The sequence below is a fragment of the Haplochromis burtoni genome, unplaced genomic scaffold, assembly GCF_018398535.1.
Source record: "Haplochromis burtoni strain Fernald_Lab_line unplaced genomic scaffold, NCSU_Asbu1 Contig_18, whole genome shotgun sequence".
Taxonomy (NCBI): domain Eukaryota; kingdom Metazoa; phylum Chordata; class Actinopteri; order Cichliformes; family Cichlidae; genus Haplochromis; species Haplochromis burtoni.
In genome coordinates, this window is record NW_024582379.1 from 3,884,479 (window position 1) to 3,905,170 (window position 20,692).

The window sequence follows — 20,692 nt, forward strand, 5'->3', positions numbered from 1 at the left end:
ATGTTATTGTCGCGACATAAAAACGATGGGATGCTTTCAAAGTGTTGACGTCATAATATATTAAGGATAATATAATCATCAGATCTTATTGCATTCTTAAAGCAAAAGAGTAAGTACAGTACAATAAGACGCAAGACAAGTGTCTTTCCTGAAGTTCTACAGTTGTATCAAAGGATTTCTCTGTTTTAAAATTTCCATTTAATTCTTTAAAAATTTTATAAAAGATAAATGACTGCTATATCATCAGTAATGGTTTGCTTTACAATTTGTGTTTTGCACTTTTCCTATTTAAATGGAAAACATGGGATTAACTGTAGGAACAAGTCAGCCTTTAAAGTGCTTCTAAATTGTTTTATTTCTGTTATATAGCCAAGGCTCACTGATAATACTGGGCTGGGCAAAACAATAATTTCACTGCAACATCTGAAATCAGTAGGCATCATCTCTTTAAAACCATTTCAACACAGGCAGAATAGCAATGAATGTTATTTACTGAAAGGGTATTAGACCTAATGAGAAGATTTAAGCACACATTAAACTGGCAAAGTGCGCGTGTTGTTTCTTTGCTTTTCTCTGCTCCATGCAGAATAATATTTCTTTTACAATTTACACTTCCAAATTCAGAAGACAAGCATTCAAGCATTTTTTACAATAACATGATTCATGACTCATAGTTGACCTTTAGGCGATTGAATTTAAAGAGTTAGTTTCCCTTTAAATCACATATGAGCTTTAGTTTCAAAGCATTCAACACAAATGCTGGTATCTACTAAGATTTTAAAAATTTATATAGTTTTGTTTATTGAAAAAAAAAGTGGCTTATTCACTGTAACATCTGTCAGTATTAGTACAGTGCTGTGAAATCTCATGCCGCACCTCATTTCATTATGTCTTGCTTGGAAAATGGGGAATAGGTGTAGTGATTTATTGAAACATGTGCAAATATATATGGAAATATGAGCAAAAAACAGTTTGCGCAGTTCAACAAGCTTGATATCCACATTTATTCTTCAGCACAGCCTGGCCTCTGTCAGCCAAGCTTTCTTGTTATTTTTTAAGTAGTCTTCAGAAATAGCCATTGTACAGTACAGCACAGTCACATTGATTTTTTCTGCTTGTTTCTTTGTTTTCTTTGTTATTGTTATGTTATTTTAACATGTTCGAAATAAAGCCACACAACACTGGGAAAACTGTAGAACTGTAGAACTGTGTCTTCAATCTTCAGTTTACGTAAAAGGGCCAATATACAGGCAGGAACATGAATGCGTCATGAGTTCCTCAGTTTCACTGACTGTGGCTGAAACATTAATTTCCTGTTTTGCAGCGTGGGACATGGTTCAATATTTGTGTGGCATATTAATGAAAATGGGGCTATTGTTAACAGTGCATTAAAGTAATGGAGAAAAACTGAGATAAGGTAGAATAAACTGAGAGTGGAGAGTTTACAGTAGCCAGGACGATATTCACGATAAGCTTATTATTAAGTCTTTGGCTCTTGATTTTAGAATGCAGCTGCGTGAAAGCCCATTCATTGTTATTTAAACAAGGTAAACATTATATTTGGCAGTATTTGTTGTTACACTGTAATAGTCATGATGGACCTTACAACGAAGCTGCCATACACATCCTGACACAACACTATTATTAAGCCACTTCTGTTTGGAGTACCCTGTTCTAAGAGTTACCGCAGTTTACCTTCGACCTTCCTGGTAATTAAAAAGCAGATGTTCTTGTATTGAAAAATAGGAGCAAGCTACACTTCAGGTCTTCCTTCTGTGTGTGTTGGTTCTGTAACAAGAAACAAATGACATAATAAACTAGGTTTACATCTGCTGTGTAAACATGCAATATAACATATTTAGACACAAACTTCTCTTTTTGCCAGTGAACTTAAACATAATGCAGAGGCATGTTTTAATTCATGGCTGTACTTTCAGACTCAAGATATGAAAGACCTTGCCTTAATATCTTGGGCGGCTCTTCACCAGAAAAGTGAAAACGTGAAGGAAAGAGAAAACACACCTCAAGCCTCATCTCCTGCACTGAAGTCAGGGCTCTGACCCATGAAATGTGCATGAACATTATATTTTTTTCCTAATTGATTTCTTCTCATTTATTTACTCCTTTCACAAAGCTTTGCAGTCTACTAACAGCCGAGGTAAACAGGGGACTGGCAGCTTACATTCACCACAGATAGCCATCAAAAAGTATGTATTTGAATTGTGAGGGTTAAGAAAACAGAACAGCTGACTGCAGTCTGCAATCTACTGAAATCTAGTGATGACATTTTTAACACTGCCACTTTAAAAACAAATAACCCAAACGCAACAAGGAGGCCTCTATATAATGTGTGGTGCTACGCGGTAGTTCTTGCCTGCTGTCCATTAAAACAATGCAACAAAAAAGCAATGCAACGCCTAAACTGTGCAAATCATATGAACTTGCTCTAATGTCAAAATTTACAAGCTAATAAACAGGAACGAAACCATCCGATGAGGCCATTCCAACCAACTGACATGTTGCAAAGTTGGACAAAGCTAGGTTGTCAGAAACACAATATAAGCAGTTAAGCGCATGGAAAGCAAGCCTTGGATTTGCTTACTGGTTACCAACATGCATGCTTGCATACATGCACACACACGCATACACATACAAAAGCACACCGTCATCTTTGAGGAATAAATCAATGCTACAGTCCTTCAATGCTCTCTTTCCATTCCCTTTTCCCAACAACCACCAACAGTCTCCTCGTGCAAGCAGGGAGCGTTCTGATTGGCTGCTACTTGACAGCTAAATTAGTCTTCGGGTCAGTCTGCGGTTCAACCAGCTTGTGGCACACGTTTACGGAACATAAACCCTATAGAACAGAGTAGAATAGTGTATTTGCTTTTAAGCAATAAAACTCTGCACACTCATCCAATATAGATTTTGTAAAAAGAGCAGAAAGGACCATAAATAAAACCACTTTAAAAGAACCTTCAATTCAACTTTATATTGGCTAGAGTAATCCCTCTTTATGAGTTTTTCCCTATGCCAGTAAAGGAAACTGGTCTACATGGTAAATATTACACCGAACAAAGCCAGTGATCTATTCATACGATTCAAATTCGCATTAGGCCAGTAAAGCGGAGCGGGAGCAGGAATAGAGTTAACGGGTTCCTTTCAAAATAAAAGAGGGATGCAAGACGATCTACCACTGTGTCATGGTTCTCAAGATCTGGAGAGGTCGTGGTGTGTGTATTTTTTGTCTTAGCCTCTCCCACCAGGGCGGAACTGGACCTTGATTCCCCGCCTCTGAACCCGCCCTGAACACGCACCTGTGGCTCATTCACACTGATCCTGGCAGACTACTTAAGATGGCAAGAGAGGCTGCTTCCTCGCTGGATCGTCATACTACCTAGCGTCAGTGTAGCCTAGCCCATGAAAGTGTTCACTTTGATCTCCTAGAGTTTCCTCCTGACATTGTTTTTTTTCTCTGTGTACAGGCCTTCTAGACTCCCTGCCCGTCTTCCCTGCCGTCTGGATTTCTGTGGATGTGTGTGAGTGAGCGTGAGCTTTTTGGTGTGGACATTTGGAGTGAGTTACGGATCAAGTTGAAGAGGAGCGTGTGTGTACCCCCGTCTTGGACCTTCCCTTCGGACCCCGCCCTACTCCCTGGAGCCCCGTGTTATCTGTTCCACTGTATAGATGTATATATTCTCACTTGGTGTCACATTGCAAATAAACCCTCACCTTCTCTCTAAACTTCAGAGTCCTGCGAGTGAGTCCTCTGCCTACTAATCTGTGACACACTGTCTGGGCTAGTGTACTCCACGTGGATGGCAGCTTGTTCTTTTTTCCCTGTTTAAAATTTTCTCCTCATTTGATGTGGAATATTTTGAATCACATTCATATTTATTTTGTGCTGATACCAGCCAGAAGACTTAGTTAATGGTTCTTTTTATGTGTCTGTCAATTACGATTCTGGGATTCTGGACCTTTATTTTGGAAAGAAAGGGAACGGGCCAATCCAAAACACCCACACTTGTTTGACAGTAGCCAGGTGTTGTGCAACACCGGCAAAAGGGTGAAAAGGCAGGCTTACACAAGGAGTGGGCTTTGCCTTGACATACATGACACCTGTCTGGGTTAGGAGTCCTTGTTGGGGTGTCGTTGCTGTCTTGGTAGCGCATATCATCCCCTTTTATCCTCAGACATCTTTGGTTCAGACCCTCTAGAAGTTCATTTTTCTCTTGTCTTTACATCACTCCACCAAATCTAGTCAACTTATTTGTTGTGGCAAATTAAAGCGCGAATCATCTTGATTTAATAAAACCCTCTTTACCTTCATCACTAAGCTACAATGGATTTTGGTGTGGAGAACTCACGGGAAACCTCTGATAGCAAGGAATCAGGTACTGCAGATCTCGAGATGACCGCAGAGGCTCAGAGACCCACATGGAGCGGCCGGCTGGAGTTCATCCTGTCCACGGTGGGTTACGCCGTGGGACTCGGTAATGTTTGGAGATTCCCGTACCTGTGCTACAACAGCGGTGGAGGTAAGAGTGCTAAAGACACGGAGCACGAAGCAGACCGTAAACATAGCAGCAGCTACTGTTTTTTATTTTTTATTTTATTAGGCTTCTGCATGGCGGGACTGAAAAAAATCATCATGATATGATTGGTTACCTGCACTCCATCATTTATCGTGATTCTTCAGTTATGTAACAGTGACTGTGTAGTCTGTTAACCAGTAGATTAACATTGAAGTGGTCAGCAAGGGTTATTTAGTTATTTACTGATTTGTTTTTTATGTATTTTTTTTATTTGACTGGTAATATAAAATTGAATGAGAAAATGCAAAGACAATAAAAAGGGTTTAACTCTTAGTGACTTTAATATTTCATACTTACTTCAATAAATAAGTAGAAATGGGCACAAACATAAAAGAAACACATTTTCTGTACATTTCAGATTTACTTTCTACTTTTAGTTATGTTTTCAGTTATGCTTTTTTTCATCATTATTTCATCAATAATGCTCAGATACACTTTGTTCAAACTTTTACACCCGCAATTACAGCTCCTGCTATTTTTCCTCATGCACATATTTGAAAAGTGGCACATACATATGCGTGGGTTCCTTAAGCACAGTGACAGAAACGTTCAAATCTGGGGCTGAAATGACATTGCTCTGGTATAAAATATCATAATCATTTATCATAATAATAAAATATTTGACACCAGCATTTAGGAAATAGAAACTGAGCATCAGCTGTATGCTTTTTGATAATCATCACAAAAAAATTATACAAGCAAATTCTGCCTCTAGTGGAAATTGTACTCTGTTGCATAAATGGTAAAATGGTAAATGGCCTGCATTTGTATAGCGCTTTTCTAGTCCTTAAGGATGTCATGGTTGGCTGTGTGGGAGGCAGGCAGGAGTGGTGGACCCAAGATGCAGGACTCTTAGGAAACGAGGTTTCAACTGAAAATGCAGCTTTATTGCTGGAACAAAACTTCAACATAAAATAAAACTCACAAAAGCAAACAAAACTCTAAACTGAGATGCAGGAGGACTGGAAATCATGAACACACAGCAAGTTGAGGGTGAACAGACTTTAAGGACGCGACACTGACACAGAGAAACACAGGGCTTAAATACACAGACGGCAGTAATCAAGGGATGAGAGACAGGAGGGGAACACACCTGGGAGAAATCACAGCTGACGAGACAGGGGAAACGTAAACCGAACACACTCACATATGACACAGACCTTCACAATAAAACAGGACACCAGACAAGATGCTGAACTAAACAGACAGATTCACAAACAGACGGGGTGACACCATAGACAGAGATACAGACCGAATATAACACGTAGAACTCAAACAACAATAATAATCATGATGAACTGGAAAATGATAATAATAAACTTAAAGCGCTGGGTCACCGACCCAGGACCATGACAAAGGACCCCAAAGCGCTTTACACTACATTCAGTCATTCACACACTGGAATGGCAAGCTACATTGTAGCCACAGCTGCCCTGGGGCGCACTGACAAAGGCGAGGCTGCCGGACACTGGCGCCACCGGGCCCTCTGACCACCACCAGTAGGCAAACATGGGGTTAGTATCTTGCCCAAGGATATTTGGCATGCAGCCAGGAGGCAGCCTGGGATCGAACCACCGACCATAAATGATCAGCAAAACAAGCAAGCAAAGGAACAAACACTAACTTCTAAACAGCGTAGAAGCTGTCTAGATTTTGTTAAAGAGGATATTCAGCAGTTACTTACTTAGTTATTATAAATATATGACTACTATAAAACAATCACTGAGCTTACAATTGTCATCTGGACATTGGCAGCAGTATTTATTTGGAATTTTCTGCAGCTGGTTTATTCAGAAGAGCTGTAAACCTGCTAAATTTTGTTTTCTTCAGGTGCCTTCCTGATTCCTTATCTTACCATGGTGCTCGTGTGTGGCATTCCTCTGCTCTTCATGGAGTTTACTGTTGGGCAGTATACTCGTTTAGGGCCTGTGCATGCTTTCGCCAAAATCTGTCCCTTGTTGAAAGGTAAGTTACTATCCAGGACTTATTTATTTTTGTTGTTGGACCACCTTTAAAACACGTTTTTTCTTCGTATGCATTTATAATAGATTTCAAAATCCAAAACCAAGAGTCCAACTCATATATTTGCAGACAAATATTTAATTATTAGCCAACAGCACCAGAAACTCCAGCTGATCAATACAGAGTCTAAACAGTGAGTTCTAAAATGGACTGCCCTACCAACCCAGGTAACTGTAGAAGAGGTCAGACAAGCTTGATGTATTTAAAATTTGTAGCACAATGAAAACACAAGATTATATCTGTGTTTATTTCAAAGATAATTGCTGTCAACATTAAAACATAGCATATGAATCAGACGACACACAGAAATGGAAAAAAGAAAAGTCTTCAGCCAAGGATGAGTTAAAGCTGCAAAGGGGTTAAGAAACACAAACAGCAACACACTTTATAATGACAACCAAGCACAAAGTGCAGTCAACCCATGTATGAGAGTGAGATGGTTTGAAATCTTGCCACACCCTGACAGAAGCAAGTTTTTTTAAAAAACTTGACAATCATGAAAAACGGGAATAATTTATGTAAAACATGACAGACCTCATGTGTGGATTTTCTGCTTTCCTCCAGCCATGAAGGCCACATTACCATTCAGTGTAAAGTAAAAAAGGATCTCAGATAAAGATTTAAATTATTTATCCATATTTAGCCACGGTGAAGGCATGCAGGTGTCTTAATGCTTTGGTTTGAATAAATCCTGCTTTATTTTCTTTCATATTTTTTCATGTTGATGGATGAGAACTTGTTTAGCCAAATTTTCAACCTCTGTGACTGCATGTATTTTAACTTTTGTGAGGTATGATTGAACCTTTCAAACCATCAAGGTGACGTCAGTAAAATCCGAGATAATTAAGTCAATCACGAGCGACTGAAGATGTTCTCTCTGAGTCTGCATTAGTTCATTAAAAAGGCCAATAAAGTGGATCAGTATATTCCTTAAAGTTCGATTGTTGTTAAAAAAATATAGAAGCTGAGACATTCCCACAGTTTTACATCTCCAGAAAATGAAAAGTGTGGACTCTGAGAGGACCAACAGTCTGTCCAAATCCCTCTAAATCAAACAAGAGACCAGCCATCAACAATCTCTACTTGTGGGTGTGAAATGACGATGCTTTCTCTCTTGTTCTAACTTGAGGATTTTTCTCCATAGTTTTCTTATCTCCTTAAGGACAGAGATTATCTACCCGGTCAAAACGTTTGGGTCCTTCACTTGATTTATCGCTCATTTCTTCCTGGTTAATGCTCTGTGCTAAACAGGGGCCCAAAGCAGGTAGTCTTTTTTTTTGTATATTCTTCTGAATGACTCACCTGTGCAATTTGAGTGCAGTTTGCTGTCATGTACCTGTGATCCATGATGCAGCTTCCCAGCTTCCCACAAATATAGCAAATATACCCATGTCTGAGTTATCCACTAATCCTTAATCCTAGCAATACTTTAATTACTCTGCCTTGCTTTTCTTTAGTTGAACTGTTTCAGATTTTTTGGCAGTGTGAAATAATATAATATGAAATAATATTTAGTGTGAAAGAGCCAAACAGGTGATAACAAAAGGAAGTAGAGCTCACTTACTAAGCAGTGGTTTGCACTGATCCTGGAGATTAGAGGGTTTTCCTTTGCTCAGAGCTGTTATTCAGCTGCCTCCCCCTCCACATTTTACTACATGGAGACATGTATATTTTACAGACATGGATCTGTGGCGCGTGGCATTCCAGCCTTTCGACAATGAGCAGCAGCTGTGCAGAGGTGGCAGAAATACAGGCGTTCTTTACTTAAGTAGAAGTACAGACACAAGTGTTAAAAAATACTCCAGTGAATGTTTAATCTTACATAAACAGCAGAAATTCACGAAAAGTCCATAAAAAAAACAACTGGCAGACAAAAAAAGTGCAAAAGTTGGAAATCTCAAGGTGCAAAACTGTGTCTCTTAATCCTCAGTACCTTTGCTTTGATGACCAACAGTCTCTATTTAGGAAACAGACTAGAAAATGAAGAAAAGCAACTGTACAAGTGTTAAATTACAGACTTTTAGCTGTCATTTAAGTGACTTTCCCAAAGCGCACAAATAAGTGTATTCTGAAAGATGGCAGCATAGTCTTCTAACCATTGATCTCGACACATAAAACGGTCTGACTCAGCAAATGAACAGATTTTTTTGTTGTATTTAAAAGGGCTGATATTTCAGCTAATGTATACCTGTTCCAGATGGGAGCTCTTTAACAGAGTCATTGTTCTGAATTCCCTGAGGAGGAGGCTGAAACTTGCATTTGGTATTTACACATATACTTGCCCCAGTCTGAAACCTGACACGCAGCTCAGAACCACAGGTGTTAAAAGACTGAATAATTTACATCTGCTGAATGGCTTTGATCTCACCTCACTCAGTAGTCTTTTATATTCACCTGCTGAACAACAAGGCGTAATTTCTACTCAAAGGCCCCAGGAATTTGTCTTGTCTGTGGCTGTGTATTGGGGAAACTGGGCAGAGGTTATTAATGATACTGGCTCTTCTCTGGTTGTTCTACAAAAGATATATGCCATTGTTATCAGGCCCAAGTATATGGCACTCAGTAATGCTTTGGGTATGAGAATAAAGCAACGCGTACAGCTTCTTTCCCACAGTTGGCACGACTCCTGTAGAGCTGTCTCTCACTACTCTCTTTATCCCCACGTGTCACTCTGCAGGTGTTGGTCTGGCCACAGTTGTTATCTCCTTCGTTTTCTGCACCTATTATAATGTGCTCATGAGCTGGGCACTTTACTATTTATTCAATTCCTTCGGAATGGAGACTCTGCCCTGGAAGTCCTGCAACAACACCTGGAATGCTGTTGGAAACTGTTCGAGTGGCTTTCCTGGCAATGATACCCACCTGCAGTCTGCTAGCCAACAGTTCTTTGAGTGAGAAGACGTCACTTCCTTGCAGTTCACTCTATGGCACTTTTGTGCTGCTGTATAAGCAGTGCTCGCTCAAATCATGTTGTGTTCTTCTTCTTAAAGTTACTGAAAACCGTCATTAGTCATTAGCAAAGTGTCTTTGACCAAATTTAAAGCAGTTTTTGTTGTTTAACTCAAAATATTTTGTAGTTTTTTCTTCTCTCTGTGAGTGCATTGTACTGCATGCTGGTCAGGCTTTACTGATATGTTCTAATCGCAGTTATCTTGAATTTTCTGGGTATTTCAAGATACTTTAGTCGCATGTTTTTCTTTCCTTTTCACAGTAACAGACTTCTGGAAAAGACTCGTGGTATTGAAGAATTAGGTGGTCTTCGTTGGGAACTCTTTGGGTGTCTTGTCTTTGCTTGGGTTATTGTGTACTTATGTATATTTAAAGGAGTCAAATCCACAGGAAAGGTGAGAAAAATGACTTTTGCTGTGTCATGGTAATTGTGATGAAGGTTTTTTTTTTTTTAGGGGGATTTCAAGTTGACATTCACCATTTGGGGGTTTTTTTGCCATTTTTTCTATAGGTAGTATATTTCACTGCTGTGTTTCCATACTTCATCCTGTTTGCCCTGCTCATCAACAATGTGCAGCTTCCTGGAGCCAAGAATGGTATCCTCTATTTTGTGACACCGGTGTGGAGCAAACTGTTTGAAGTGAAGGTGAGACTACTTATCTCTGGGATGTTGGTTAAACATTGGTACCAAAACCCAATTTGTACTAGTTTGTACTGGTCTGCGTACAAAAAAAATCAGGCCACCTTTTCTTTCTTTGAAGCTTGAAGTGTCCCTTTTGACAGAGTAGGCTTTTAACTTGTGTCTGTTCAAGGGTCAATCTTAAAGCATGCCAGACCCGACCTGAAAAGGTTATTTCAGCCATGGACTCTTTAAACATTGAGATTGTTGAGATTGTTCCTTGGCCACATACAGTGATGTGAAAAGAAAAGCATGTAGAAACTAGATACCGATATCATAAATTTGGATATCGGCCAATACCGATATGAATCCGATATAGTGCGTTTTTAATCAATAAAAGTTTTTTTTAATATCTTGCTGCATTTTGTATAAGTTCATATGCAAGTTTAAAAACAAACAAACACTAAAGCTATTCTGTTATACCTGTATGCAAACAATACACTGCACCCAAAATATTTCATAGTTCAGCAATACTGATCAATCTAATAAACTTAAACCTACTCCATCCTTCCTATTCTGGTATTTTAAAGAGTAAGCAACCTAACTAATAGGGTTGCAAACTCCCAGCAAAAAAAAAAAAATAGGGAACCACCCTCCACCTCATGATGCTTAATCGACGTAATCAACTTTAATTTGATGCAGTGTGAAAAAAAATGCACAGAAATCAATTATTTTTCAAGAATAATTAAATAGATTCAACATCTTTCTTCACAGAATTGCAGACTGCACAGAGGTACCTTCCCAAAGGAAAAAGTACTATAGCTTACTAGGTATATTAGACTTAATAGTTACTATATACAGTAATGGCTTCTATACATTTTACATCAGATTAAAACTTTGGGTGTAAGATTCAGATAATTATTTATTAAAAGCTAGACATTTTAAATGAGAATAAGAGAAAAGTATTCTCATGACAGTGAGGTAAGCGAGTGCGACGTTTGTGACAACAGCTGTGTGCAGATCAACAATGGATCAATATCGGTAGAGAGTATGAGCGTGCAGCGTTTAAAGCGTGGAAGTACTGACCTTACTTTGAGTTTGATTCCATAAAAAGTGACAAAAACATTAGGTCCGTTGTGCGTGGGAAGAAAACTTCTTTTTACAGCGAAAAAACCCTAAACTTCCAAGCAAGCACCGAGTGCGCTACGACGTAATGGGAAATCACAGAGAAACTCGCGGATTCTTCAACTGACCGCTGGCACACCTGCACCAGGGTAAACCTCCGCCTACCCACTCCTGCTTTACAGGTGAAAATAGAGCAACAGGACCGCTAGTCTTTGACTTTATTTATTTTCTGCTGTGTTTTACTTGCATCTATTTGAAAGACTGAGTGTAAACACAAAAAATATTTTATTTTATGTGCTGGAATGTGCAGAAAATGGGTTTAAATGTTAAACAAATTTCTTCCAGTCAGAGAATGTTGCATATAATAACATTTTTGCTTGATGCATAAAGTTAAAAGGTTAAAACTAATAAAACAAGTTTTAAAAAGAGACTTTTCCATTTGATTACATTTTGTATGATGGATTATGCAGAAAAAGTAGAATTGGGAGAGAGAGAAAAAGAAACAAATCTTGGCAGAAAATCAGTGAGGATAGGAAGACCATGACAAATACCTCTTCTTCTCTTTCTTTTGACTGGGTCCTTTAAGGATCATCTGCCTCTATCTCACCTTATCTGTAGTATCTTCCTCTGTCACACCAATCCTCTGCATGTCCTCCTTCACTACGTCCATCATACAGACAACAATCAGGGGTCCTGCTGCCAGCGCCCCAGTGCAGGCCACCACAGACCACCACAACAGGTTACATGTTAATGGGTATTATGGTTAGTTTCATTGTTTGTAATTAGTAATTAGCAACAATAGCTCCTAAACTGCAGGCAGTGTACAAAGATGTTTGACATGACTTTGTTCGCTGAAAATCACAACGTATAGGTTTTTCATCTGATTTCACTCAAGACTGTTCACCTCTGCAGGAAGATGCTTATAAAGAAAATACATTTCCATGGCCTTCAAATCCAAATCAAATGATACCATACTCATATCAATCTCTACGGCTCTCCTCTGTCTATATCACAGGTTTGGCTTAATGCAGCTGCTCAGGTGTTTAACTCACTTGGAATAGCATTTGGCTCGATGATTTCAATGGCAAGTTACAACAAGTTCAACAACAACATTCTCAGGTAAGCATTCATAACACTCTGTCTAAAAAAAGCTCAAACAGAGTGGAAAAAGCAGTCATTTTTTAATAAGATGGACACAAAATGCTGAAAAAGAACAGTGTGGGTTCACTTGACTTCAATACACAGTAAATTAAAATATGCTGTATCACCCTCTTTCTTGTAGTTAATACAGACACAGCATGCTACTGTAAACTTGACAGTTTCCTTGATGAACAGCAGTGGTCTTGGTTGCCTGTGATTTGAGGGCATGTGGTTATATAGCTGTTTTGCTCACAGCAGGTGGGGAACAAAGTTAAATTATTTATGGAACAAATTGTATTTTCTTTCAAAATTTGCTTTGCTGTTAAAGATCCTGGGGTGCTAATGCTGCATGTGCACCATTGAAGGCCTCAGACATTTCTGATAAAGTGCAAGCTTGACAATAACACGAGAGCAATAAACTACATTTCACAGACATTGTCCTTTTTCTTTACCAGGGATGCATTGATTGTATCAGTGGCCAACTCTTTCACTAGTATCCTGGCTGGCTTCGTGATCTTCTCAGCTGTCGGTTACATGTCTCATATACATAACCTCCCAGTGGACAACATAGCTACAGATGGTGAGTCGCTGAAAACAACATCAGACTTGTAGCTTTGTTTTATCTTGAGGACTTTAAAAAGAAGAGAGAGAGATCATCATAGTTCAAGACTGGAGACAGATCCCAGGCTTGTTTTAAGAGCTGATGTTTGTTTTCCTTGTCCTTGGAACATGTCTCTTCTTTCCATGGAAAATAAAGGCATATTTCAGGATGTGCACATCTGGATGCAGTTTCCTAAAGTGGCTCCCGACTAATTATATAAGGAAAATTCACTGTATTCACTATAAGGAGTACTATTCATCAACTGCCTGTACAAACAATTGTGTGTCTGTTGCTGTAAGTAGAGTAATCTAACTGCACTGTGGCAAATTCAGTTTTCATACTATAGTCGAAACTGCAAGACTTTCTCAGCTTAATGAACAGTACTAAATCTTTCAAGTGCCCTTTTTGAGTACATAACTTGTGTATACATGCCTGTGTGAGAGAGTGTAGTTTAATTTAGTTAAGTGTTGTTAAGTGTTTAAGCAACATTTAAGCATCAGCAGTCAAGCAGTGAGTTATTAAAGACAGAGATTGCGTGTGTTCAGATAAAATCCTCTGATCTCAATGTCAAATTGTTCCTGTCAGCTGTCATCAGATGTTGAGGTCTGATTCACTTTGAAAAATCACTTTGCTCTTAATTGGTTGAACTTTCTTCACAAATTGTAATTTTTAATAAGTGCCCCTTAGACAAGAATGCTTGATTGCAGTTTGTGCTGGTTAGATACACTATATTACCAAAAGTATTCACTCACCCATCCAAATCATTGAATTCCAATAACTTCCGAGCACCTAGGCATTCAGACTGCTTTTACAAACACGACTGAAAGAATGGGTCGCTAACTTTCCATCGCTACAGAACTACGGGGCAATGAAATGGGTTTTTCTATGTAAGGGCTTTTTATCTAACACACATACACATTCATAGAGCAACATGGGGTTAGTATCTTTGGCATGCAAACTGGAGCAGATGGAGATCGAACCACCAACCTTCTGGTCAGTAGGTGACTTGTGCTACCTCCTGAGCTTTAGCCCACGTGGTGTAAAGCACAGCACCACTCGACTCTAGAATAGTGGAGACATGTTCGCTTGAGTCACAAATTTGTTCTCTCGTCCTCCCGAGTCTCCAACTACAGTCTTGCAGTGTGCTTCTTTAAGCTGCCGCTAATTTCTACGTGCAGGCGAAATCTTATTGTCTAGCTATATGATTCCAGGGAGTTCAGGAGCTCATGTCATGAATGAAGGACCTTGTTGTGCTTTGTTACACTTTAGTTAGGGTTATCTTAAAAATGTCTGAGCCCTTTACTTCACTATAAACTGAGCTAAGCTAAATATTTATCTCATAACTCTTGCCAAGCAAAGAAATATGTGCATGTCACTGAATGGATCCCAGTTTATATTTTAACAGAACTCAAAATATGCTCCAAATAACACACATTTAAAGTACAGCTCAGTACAGCACAGCCAACTTAAGCTGGAATAGCAACGGATATCCTGCATTTGTATATGTCTGCATTGTAAAATAGCAACAAGTCCTCTGTTGTGTTATTTTTCAGGTGCTGGTTTGGTGTTTGTTGTGTACCCTGAAGTTCTTTCAACCATGCCAGTCTTTCAGCTATGGGCCCCACTTTTCTTTATCATGCTGTTGTGTCTGGGCGTGGACAGTCAGGTAAACATCTAAACATCTGCAGTGCTGTACACTTAATTTTTTACATCAAACTTTAGCTTTTGCACTTTTGAATTTAAAGGAAACATTTGCACACTTGTATCAAAAGAGGTCTCTTACCCTCACTGTGGTTTGCCTTTACTGTTTGGATATTTTATTACCATACTACTTTTGCTTTAATATAAAAGGCTTGAATGTAAATATACAAGTGTTAAGATGAAGCTAAGATGGATCAAGAGAGATAGAGCATGCAGGCTGAGAAGCCTGGAGAATGCTCGTCTGTCTGAGTTGAGCTGGTAGGCTGAGTGCTAAAGAACTGAGGGCTGAGTATTGCCATATCTGCCACTCACAACACAGACAGTAAGACAGACAGGCTAAACAAGGAGAAATATGTACGACATCTGAATGACTGTGATTATGATTTAAAACTCCAAGGTCTGCAGATAACCATTAAGTTTGTATTAAATCTTTTGTTCTGCAGTTTGGTACAGTTGAGGTAGCTGTGACATACATAAAGGATGAATTTGGAGTCAAAGTTCTGCCGTTCCTGAAGAGAGAAGAGCTGCTGGTCCTGGCTGTGTGCTTTGTTTGCTTTGTACTGGGGATTCCTCACATTACCAAGGTACAGTATGTAAGACACTTCTCAGGGAAACACATCTGGGGATGTGGTAAGAGTCACTGTTTTGTCATGTAGGTCTGTCTTTTACTTACAGGGAGGTATCTACGTGTTTCAGCTGATGGACCACTACACTGCTGTGGTTTCCCTTGTGTTCTTGGCTTTCTTTGAGGTTGTTGCCATCTGTTGGATCTTTGGTAAAATTCACATGAAGTTCACTTTTTCGTTTATGTTTAAAAAAAATAAGGGGAACACTTAAACAACACAATGTAACTCCAAGTCAATCACACTTTTGTGAAATCAAACTGTCCACTTAGGAAGCAGCACTGACTGACAATCAATTTCACATGCTGTTGTGCAAATGGAAAAGAAATTATAGGCAATTAGCATAAGACATTCCCAATAAAGGAGTGGTTCTGCAGGTGGTGACCACTGACCACTTCTCAGTACCTACGCTTTCTGGCTGATGTTTTGGTCACTTTTGAATGCTGGCGGTGATTTCACTCTAGTGGTAGCATGAGGCGGAGTCTACAACCCACACAATTGGCTCAGGTAGTGCAGCTCATCCAGGCTGGGACATCAATGCGAGCTTTGGCAAGAAGGTTTGCTCTGTCTGTCAGCATAGTGTCCAGAGCATGGAGGTGCTACCAGGATACAGGCCAGTACATCAGGAGACATGGAGGAGGCCATACCCACATAGCAAGCAGGTCTGGCCCAGATCTGGCAACAAGCCGGCACTGCTGGTTGACTTCTGGCATGATAAGATGTATGTCATCCAGATATGGGCTGGGCTTGGCATAGATGGCACTGTCTATGCGATGGCATGCCATATCTGGCTCAATTGTGCTTGCTTTGTGGGTTATTTTTAATATTTTTGTGGACACCTGCCAAAACGCTTTGCAAGAAGGGGTTAAATAATTAAACTCTTTCTTTTTCTCAGGTATCCCACGTATCTCCTTAATGATCAGGAGGATGCTAGGAAAAAGTCCAAATATCTACTTCCGAGTCTGCTGGCTGCTGCTCTGCCCCATGTTGGTGCTGGTGAGTCCTGTTTAAATAATGCACCTAAAACCACCAGTAAAGTAGTTAATAAGACTGTTCTTCATTTCTCTATATAGTGCATACTGGTTTCCAGCATTATTCAGTACACTCCTCCTCACTATGGGAAGTACGAGTACCCAGTGTGGGCTGAATGGGTGGGCTGGGCCATCTCTTTGGTCTCTATAGTATGGATCCCATTTGGTGCAATACAAGAGATCTATAACAATAAAGGATCCCTTCTTCAGGTAAGCAAATATGATTGTACAGACTTTGGCTTATTTATTCGATATGTTTACTTTTTTTATTCTAGCATGTTAATTAGCAAACTTTAAACCTAATCCAGTGGCATTGCTTTGTTCCTGGATGTGACAGAAACTTATGTATTATCAAAGATTTGTTTTTTAAAATGTTTGTTCAAATGTTGACCTGCTGGTGGATCAGAACATGACTAAAGCCAGTCTGCCTAATCTTCTGGGAACTAGTGTCACATTTTCACAGTAGTGCGGTAAAATGTTTGTGAACAAACACGGCCATTGACTTTTGAATCATGCTGATAAAAAGGGCAGTGTTCGGTGGTGGGTTAGTGGCTCCAGTGACAGTCAGATATTACGGATAGTCCTTTTGCTGATTATTTATTTAAATCTTTGCTTGAACATTACTTTCAAACTGATGATTGCTTAAACCTTACCTTCTTTAATCCCCAGAGACTGAAAACAGCTATGACTCCGACAATAGACCTGAATGTTATGGCTCACCTGCTGGAAATACAAAACCTTGACAACCTGGCGTCTGAAAAATTACTCAGTTCGGTGCCACCTCTGACACAGTGACCACATACAAGGCCTGGAATAAGCAGACTTTGGGCCATTTCTATCATAATCCCAGTTACATCCAAAGAGCTGTTGTTATCTCAAACTCTGCATTTATACTTTAACAACTCGAGCCACTTAACCTGTAGGCGACTTCAAAACCATACAGTAAGTCACCCATTGCACCTTTTACAAAGAATGCAACTAAAATCTGTGGCTTTGTTCACCAGATGAATTTTAAAATTATTTTATTTTGGGTAGGAGTGGCTGAGGAGCAAGTAATTGTTTAAAACGATTGGTTCATTATGCTGTAAGGTTCATTGTATACATCAGTGAGTCTGTGGGGTTAAAGAGTGTATAATGGATCTATCGTAGACGCAGTCACAAGCCTTTTAGGTCACTACATTTATGAGTTGAATACTTAATACTTAATTTTAAATCAACAAAAGAAATGGGTTTGAAAAGGCTTGGTCCAATGAACAGGAAGCAGACATATTCCTCCTACAAATATGAAAGCAGAAAAATACAGGTTCTATAGATGTGTGACAGATGTGATCAGGTCAGCGGGTTAGCAGGTTACACCTGGACATCCTATAGTCTGCAGGCCAAATTTGACCCCTTGGTTCTCCCTGTCGAGCCTGTGAGAGTTTAAGGAGAATTTAGGATTCAAAGGTGAAAAAGTATAAATCACGCAGTTTGTCCCATTTCATCCAACAAACAGAGGATGGCTTACAGTTTTTTCTTTTACAAAATTTGTTAATTTTATTTTGAAAGGAATATTCTTTAAAAAATTATATTTGATGCAGAATATAGTTGTTTTTTTTTTAACGAGACCTGGATTTGTAAATATTTATTTACTGAAGTCAGAGGTAAAGCTGCATGCGTTGCTTGATGAGAGCATATTGCTGTGTTTAAGGTTTACAAAGCATTTGCAAATACAAGCACATGACTGATGCAGAGACATCTGAGCCTTTTAGCAAAGTTTGGAGAGTTGCTGTGCTAATATTTCCTAATAATAAAAAGAAGCGGACCCAAATGCAGGAGGTAGGAGTCAAACTTAAAAATGAGTATTTAATGCAGGTCGATCAGGAAAATGTACAAAGTCAAAAACTCCAAAGAGTGAGTCAGGGAATGCAAAAGGCAAGAAATATACAGAGTGAGGGAACACACAGCTCACACAGGTAATGTGTCATAGGAGGACTGAAAAAATATATACAGAAGGTATAGGTTGGGAACATAGACTGGAGGAAAGCTACAATTAATATAAAGCACAGAGAGCAATAGCTACCAAAATAAAACAGGAAGTAAGACACGTTGGACAGAGAAATAAGATTAACTTGACACAAGAGACACTGAAGGACAAAAAAGGGTGCTAACAAAATACCTGAAAGTCACAGTAACTAAATTGAACTGGCAGCACTGCACAGAATGAAAGGGACTATGACAGTGGCACATGGAGTAACTCCATGCTTGGATAGGCTGGAGCTGAGGTGGTATGTTGCACCAACATATTTTGGTGAGCACTGACTTAAACAACACCAAGAGATGTTGCAAAAAATTAACCATTTTGTTGATATTTTAACTCAAATAGTTAACTTCATCAGGGCAAGAGTACTGAATCACTGACAGTTTGTTGCACTATTGGAGGAGAGGTGACATGGGCTACCACAGCTGTCAGGTGACTCAGCCGGGGCAAAGTGCTAAAACAAATGTAGGACCTGAGAGCAGAAATTTTAGTTTTATGAAGAAAGGCGAGGGCGTTCCAGAGCTCTAAGATGCAGGTCTTGCATTTGGCATTGAAGAGGCAGTCCTTCACATTTAAATTAAAAAAATGCGGTGAAAAAGCAGCAGAAAATGCACATGCAGAGGAATTCACAGCACTGAAGAGGCCAGTCACAACAGCTGTGCTGATGTCAAGTCTAGTCACGTTTCCAGCGAGGCACACGTAAAGTTATTGTGTTAGGGTTTCAGAAGGGTTTGTAGACAGAAGTCTAACTCAACTGTCAGCCACTGACCCTGACTTTAATGCACTTGAGAAGACCAAAACAGACTAGATTAATCTTACTGATCAAGACAAAAGAAGATGAAGTATTAAACTACAACCAAAGTAGAAATATCACTCTGTTTGAAGTGGACATTTTGCAGAAACGTGCCATTTTTTGCAATTATTTTGTGTGGCCATCCACAGTCCCACTCCTGTAGCCCCTTGAGAAAATGTATTGCCTACCTCTGCTATAAAGGATAAGCTGGTCTAACCATGAGAGGAAGGTTTGATTATATTTTTAACCAAACTGAAGCTGGCAACCCACAAGAGTTTAGACGTTATAAGTGGGGCCTTTGAGCTAGTGCTATAAACAGAATCTAGGTAACAAGTCTATAATAACTTCAGTGGGGAAGGACTTATTTGGTAACTCAAGTTGGTTGTGTTTTGACCCCAAAACAGCTGATAATTTATGACTTTTATTTCTATTTTTTTCTTGAAGGAGAAGCCAAAAATTTCCGTTTACTAGAAATTTATCTTTAAGCTTTATCTCTAAGATTGCACTGTAGTGGAAAGTACAGTTTTTAATGTCTGATCCAGGGTCTCTAGAGCACAGTCTAAATGTAATTAACATGGTTCAGCCAGTGCTGGAACTTTAAGCCTTGATTTAACTCTGTGAGGTCTCAGTCATGACCTTATGTTCAGTCCTGTGTTCTGGAGACGTTCTGTGCTAAAAATAAATTGGTTTGTCAGTTATAATGTTCACTTTTTCGTCCTGATTGACAGAACTTGGGAGAACAATTTTAAAAAATGAAATAAATAACAGCAACACTGATAATGACTGTGACATCACGGTGTTAATTTTTTGTCTTGTTTTGTAAGTAGAAAAAATTAAATTACATATTTTTGGTAAGTAAATCACACATCAATATTGCACTGATGCCATCATATGAGATTGGCTAAAAGCTTGTGCACTACAGTACAGGCCTGAATGTCAGAATTCCTTGGTAGTTATTCAAAGAGTGCCTTTTTAGACCAAATCTATAATGATGACGGACCGTATGAACTGAAATTAAACTAATACAAAGAAGGTGATAAGACTTTTATCAGTAGTTTTATACATTTTACAAAGTTTTTATAAATTAAATATAAATTCTGTCAACACAAGAGGTCAGTGTTTACAGTTTTTATTAATTGGAATTTTAATATGACCTGCATAAAAATTGCAAAACTCTTTTAATGTAATAACTTAAAAATATTGATAATAATAATTGATAATTTTGTTCAGAAATGTTTTAAGTCTTGCTTATATTTGATGGGCAGCCATGTGTTGTGATGTGCAGAATATATTAGGTTTCATTCTTATTAATTTTTTTTTTTTTATCCCTCCTTAAAAAAATCATATGTGTACTATGTTGTGATTTTGGGGTGCTGTCTGTGTAAAAACATGAAGTGTGCAAATGTTTATCTGAATTAATACCTCAAATGTCACTAGGGGGCAGCATAGCAGCAAAAAAAAAATGCGAGATGA

General features: G+C 38.9%; 1 protein-coding gene across 3 annotated transcripts; it reads left to right on the forward strand.

The window, feature by feature from the left end:
* The first annotated feature begins 4,002 nt into the window (after positions 1 to 4,002).
* Positions 4,003 to 20,022, forward strand: si:ch211-225b11.1 (uncharacterized protein LOC561694 homolog). 3 transcript variants are annotated; one of them, XM_042218421.1, is made up of 13 exons: positions 4,003 to 4,538; positions 6,426 to 6,560; positions 9,295 to 9,508; positions 9,829 to 9,961; positions 10,078 to 10,212; positions 12,326 to 12,429; positions 12,906 to 13,030; positions 14,605 to 14,717; positions 15,196 to 15,336; positions 15,428 to 15,527; positions 16,271 to 16,371; positions 16,449 to 16,616; positions 17,076 to 20,022. In XM_042218421.1, exons 1-13 carry the CDS (start codon positions 4,343 to 4,345, stop codon positions 17,199 to 17,201), a joined length of 1,791 nt encoding a protein of 596 aa, XP_042074355.1. In that variant the 5' UTR covers positions 4,003 to 4,342; the 3' UTR covers positions 17,202 to 20,022. The 3 variants fall into 3 exon arrangements, with proteins under 3 accessions (XP_042074355.1, XP_042074356.1, XP_042074357.1); XM_042218423.1 differs by lacking the exon at positions 4,003 to 4,538 and adding an exon at positions 7,762 to 7,881 and having other exon boundaries at positions 6,465 to 6,560; XM_042218422.1 differs by lacking the exon at positions 4,003 to 4,538 and having other exon boundaries at positions 6,444 to 7,881.
* Positions 20,023 to 20,692: the final 670 nt, after the last annotated feature.

Coding starts and splice junctions, on each gene's coding strand:
- si:ch211-225b11.1 (XM_042218421.1), top strand. CDS start 4,343: ATGGATTTTGGTGTGGAGAACTCACGGGAAACCTCTGATAGCAAGGAA. Junction 6,561..9,294: donor AATCTGTCCCTTGTTGAAAG/GTAAGTTACTAT, acceptor GTCACTCTGCAG/GTGTTGGTCTGGCCACAGTT. Junction 14,718..15,195: donor GTCTGGGCGTGGACAGTCAG/GTAAACATCTAA, acceptor TTTGTTCTGCAG/TTTGGTACAGTTGAGGTAGC.